At 44.2% G+C, this 5,000-nt stretch overlaps 1 protein-coding gene across 1 annotated transcript in view; it reads right to left on the minus strand.

Moving 5' to 3' along the window:
• The window catches only part of LOC126982029 (CD109 antigen-like), a 98,145-nt gene that overhangs the window by 78,690 nt on the left and 14,455 nt on the right, over nt 1-5,000 (minus strand). The window contains exon 4 of the mRNA XM_050833748.1: nt 93-252. Within this exon, the coding sequence (XP_050689705.1) occupies nt 93-252 (160 nt within the window). The remainder of the gene's footprint in view (nt 1-92; nt 253-5,000) is intronic.

Genomic DNA, 5,000 nt, shown 5'->3' on the forward strand with positions numbered 1-5,000 from the left:
TCTATGTAAATCTATGTAAATCTCTCTTTCCTTCCCTTCCTTTCTCTCTCTCCCCCTCCCTCCCTCACTCACTCACTCACTCACTCACTCACCGTCCTGGCCCCCGTTGAACACCACCCTGGACAATTGGATGAGAATGGTGAGAAAGGTCGGAGTGGCCGCGACTTCGGTAGAGTTTCGGAACACCAGAGTCTGCCCGCGGCGTCCCTCTACGAGCAGCGTGTAGCTTTGTGTGTTGGACGTGTGGGGGACCTGTTAGAAAGGGGGGGGAAAGGGGTTATAGGAGAATGATATGGGTGTGTTAGTAAGGGAAAGAAAGGGAGATGGAAAGGAGAAATATGAAAGAAAGGAAGGGAAAGAGGAGGAGAGATAAGAGAGAGAGGAAAAGGAAAGGAGGGAAGGGGTGTGTTAGTAAGGGAAAGGAAGAAAAGAAAGGAAAGAGGAGGAGAGAGGAGGAGAGAGAGAGGAAAATAACATGTTTGAAGAGGGGATAAAAGGGATTATATAGGAATGATATGGGAGTGTTAGTAAGGGAAGGGAAAGGGAGAGGGAAGGAGGGAAATGAGGAGGGAAAAGGAAGGAAAGGGAGGAAGGGGAAAGAGGAGGAGAGAGGGGAAAAGAGAGAGGAAAAGGGGAGGAGGGAAGAATGGGTGTGTTAGTAAGGAGAGGGAAAGGGAGAGGAAAAGAAGGAAAGGAGAAGGAAAAAGGAAAGAGAGGAAGAGAAAAAGGAGGAGAGAGGAGAGAGGAGAAGAGGAAAAGGAGAGGAGAGAAGAAGGAATGTGTTTGATAGGCAAGGAAAGGAAGAAGGAAAGAAGAGAAGAGGAAAATGTCGTACGAAGGGAAAGAAGAGGAAAGGGAGAGGAAAAGGAAGAGAGTATAGGAAAGGGGAAGGAAGGGAAAGAAGAGGAAAGAGGGAGGGAGGGAAAGGAAGAAAGGAAGGAGTGTGGAAAAGGAGAAATGAAGGAAAAGGAAAGGAAAAGGAGAGAAGAGAAGAATAGAGAAGACGAAAGGAAGGAAGGGAAAGGGAAAAAAGGGAAAAGGGAAAAAAAGGAAGGGAAAGGAGAGAGAGAGAGAGAGAGAGAGAGAGAGAGAGAGAGAGAGAGAGAGAGAGAGAGAGAGAGAGAGAGAGAGAGAAGAAAGAGGGGAATAAGAGAACATGGGAGATAAAAAGGGAGATAAAAAGGGAGATAAGAGATAAAAAAAGATAAGAAAAGGGAGACAAAAAGAGAAGGGAGGAGATAGAGAATAGGGAGAAGTTAGAACACACACACACACACACACACACACACACACACACACACACACACACGCGCGTAGCTGGACAGACCGCTTCACCTATCAAAACTATGCAACTTCTCCTCCTCCTCCTCCTCCTGCTTCTCTTCCTCCTCCTCCTCCTCCTCCTCCTCCTCCTCCTCCTCTTCCTCCTCCTCTTTTGACTTCTTTGCCCTCTACCTCTTCTCCGGTTCTTGTTTCTAGGTTAAAAATGTTCCTCCTTCTCCTCCTCCTCCTCCTCCACCTCTCTTGCTATTGGTTCTCTCCTCCTTTTCCTCTCCCTACCATTGGTCTTCCTCCTCCTCCTCCTCCTCCTCTTCCTCCTCTCCAATTGGTTCTTCTTCATTTTGACTCCTCCTCCTCCTCTTCCTCTTCTTTTTTTTCTATTTCTTTTGATTCCTTATTCTTCTTCGTTGTGTAACTCTCCTTCCTCCTCCTCCTCCTCCTCCTCCTCCTCCTCCTCCTCCTCGAGCCACGAAAATGATCCCTAGCCTGCGAAACAAACCGTACGAAGACAGACTTAAAGAACTTAACTCATCTTATCACAGCGCAGGGTAAGAGGTGACCTTATAGAAGTGTTTAAAATGTTCAAGGGATTCGACAACGTTAATGTTCATGATTACTTTACACTCTCTCAATCAAGTGTAACAAGAAACAATGGATACAAAATAACGAGGAAGCGTTTCAACTCAAATGTATCAAAACACTTCTCCTTCAACCGTGTCATCAATGTATGGAATGGTCTGCCTCAAAACGTCGTCGAAAGCGAAACTATTTGCACGTTCAAAAACCGATTAGACAAATATTTAGAAGCTAACCCGAACATTCGCTATTTTGCTCCGGTCTCACAGAAAGTAATGTTAGCTTAGTTGTCGTGTGTGATCTTCCTTCTGACCATGTAAAATTCCATTGGAGGGACTGGTGGTAGGGGAGGAGCCTTCGCCTTTGCTGTCCTGTGTAGATTAGAATAGATGGTAGCAACAACAAACAGCCTAGTTCGGACAAAGAGGTCTGTTGCTGTTTGCTTTTCCTTTGTACTCCTCCTCCTACACGCACGAACAAACCTACGCACTTATATAAAAAAGAAGAAAAGGTCATAGTTTAGTTGGTTGATACAAGACAGCTCCTGTGAACCTAACCCCACCTATCCTCCCTATCTATTTCCTTTCTAACCTCTTCCTCAATGTATCTATAGAATTGGCACTCACTCACCACATGACTGCCAGGCCTGTTCCACTCATCCATCGCTCTGTTAGTATTGGCACTCACTCACCACATGACTGCCAGGCCTATTCCACTCATCCACCACTCTGTTAGTATTGGCACTCACTCACCACATGACTGCCAGGCCTGTTCCACTCATCCATCACTCTGTTAATATTGGCACTCACTCACGACATGACTGCCAGGCCTGTTCCACTCATCCACCACTCTTAGTAAATCAATCAGTCAATAGGGGGATACACCAGGGGGCGCCTCACCTCACCCACCCTCCGACGGTAACCCCCCTCCCATCTCAAGTACTTCCTGGCAGCGTCCATCATCCACCAGTCTGTTAGTATTGAACTCATTCACCACATGACTGCCAGGCCCCACTCACCACACTCTGTCTCACAGCAAAGACTGAGGCCTGTTCCACTTCTGTTAGCAGCGTGGCACATGACCATATAGCCAGAGTTATCCGGCGTAAACCAATGCTTGCTTATTCTGGAGTTGAAGTTGAATGATTTATGAGACTTAAGACTCATTTCCACGTGTTCTGTCCTCACCAGAATCATACTAGAATCACACGCATCAAAGTCATTAGTCCATTTATAAACCTGAACCCATTGCTATGTGTCCTGTGCGCCTCCCTGTCACCAGAACCAAACTAGAATCGCCTGCATCAAAGTCATTCGTCTATTTATAAGATTGAATCCATTACTACGTGTCCTGCTTGGCTCTCCTGTATATCACCTGAACTATATTAGAATTACCCTTATCAAAGTAATTCGTCTATTTATAAACTTGAATCCATTGGTACGTGTCCTGCCTTGCTCTCCTGTATGTCACCTGAAGTATATTAGAATTACCCGCATCAAAGTAACTCGTCTATTTATAAGATTGAATCCATTGGTAAGTGTTCTGCCTGGCTCTCCTGTATATCACCTGAACTATATTAGAATCACCCTTATCAAAGTAATTCGTCTATTTATAAGATTGAATCCATTACTAAGTGTCTGTGCGCCTCCTGTATATCACCTGAACTATATTAGAATCACCCTTATCAAAGTAATTCGTCTATTTATAAGATTGAATCCATTACTAAGTGTTCTGCCTGGCTCTCCTGTATATCACCTGAACTATATTAGAATCACCCTTATCAAAGTAATTCGTCTATTTATAAGATTGAATCCATTACTAAGTGTTCTGCCTGGCTCTCCTGTATACCACCTGAACTATATTTGAATTACCCGCATCAAAGTAACTCGTCTATTTATAAGATTGAATCCATTACTAAGTGTTCTGCCTTGCTCTCCTGTATATCACCTGAACTATATTAGAATCACCCTTATCAAAGTCATTCGTCCATTTATAAGATTGAATCCATTACTAAGTGTTCTGCCCGTTACATATCTAAGCCCATCTTTCTTTCGGCCACCTCTTTTAACTCTTTTTTGGGAGCAGCGAGTAGCGGGCTTTTTTTTTATTATTGTTTTCCTTTTTTTTGTGCCCTTGAGCTGCCTCCTTTGTTGTAAAAAAAAAAAAATACATATATACACCCATACATTTATATAGCTAAAACCCATCCACTTATAGAACTTGAACCCTTTACAACGTTTCCAATCCTCCTTTTAATAGAGTTAGATCCTTCTATTATGGCAGCTATAGAATTTAAGCCCAAGATCCTGTTTTAGCAATTTTGTAGATGTGTTTTTATTTTCAAGCATGCGTAATTCCTTTTTCTTCTTCTTCTTCTTCTTTTTCTTCTTGTTCTTCCTCTTCTTCCTTTTCTTCTTCTTCTTCTTTTTGTTCTTGTTCTTCTTCTTTTGCTTCTTTTTATTCTTGTTCTTGTTCTTCTTCTTTTTATTTTTCTTCTTCTTTTTCTTCTTCTTTTCCTTCTTCTTGGTCTTGAGGGGCCTTGAGGTTTGGCCCGCCCCATTACTGACGCGGCCGGATTTTTTTTATGGTGAGGTCGTAATGTATGTATGTACCCGCTCGCCACTTGCCTGCTGTTCCGAACCTTGACGGAGAACGCTGACGGTGAAGTTGCAAGGTTGAATTTTTTGTTTTTTTACAGTAATTTTCCGATTCAAGGCCAAAAAAAAAAAAAAAAAAAAAAAAAAAAAAAAAAAAAAAATTAGGATAATGTTCTTTGGCCTTAAACGGAGGACGAGGAGTCAGTAGCACACACACAAACACACACACACACACACACACACACACACACACGCACACACACACACCAGCACCCCCCTTCCCCCCACACCTCTTCCCTCTCCCCCTCCTTTTCCACTTCCCCCCTCTCCCCATCCCCTCCCTTCCCCTTCCTTCTACACCCCTTCCCATCCTTATCCAATCTCCCTCTCCCCTTCCCCCTCTTCTATACCCCTCACACAACCCCTTCCCTTCCCCCTTCTATAACAACCTCCCCCCCACACAAATCTGTACCCCTCTTCCCCCCCTTCCCAGCCCCCCACACACACCTACACCCCTTCACTTCCCAACCAACTTCCCCCCCCCCC

This window comes from Eriocheir sinensis, chromosome 50 (genome assembly GCF_024679095.1).
Source record: "Eriocheir sinensis breed Jianghai 21 chromosome 50, ASM2467909v1, whole genome shotgun sequence".
NCBI classification, from domain to species: domain Eukaryota; kingdom Metazoa; phylum Arthropoda; class Malacostraca; order Decapoda; family Varunidae; genus Eriocheir; species Eriocheir sinensis.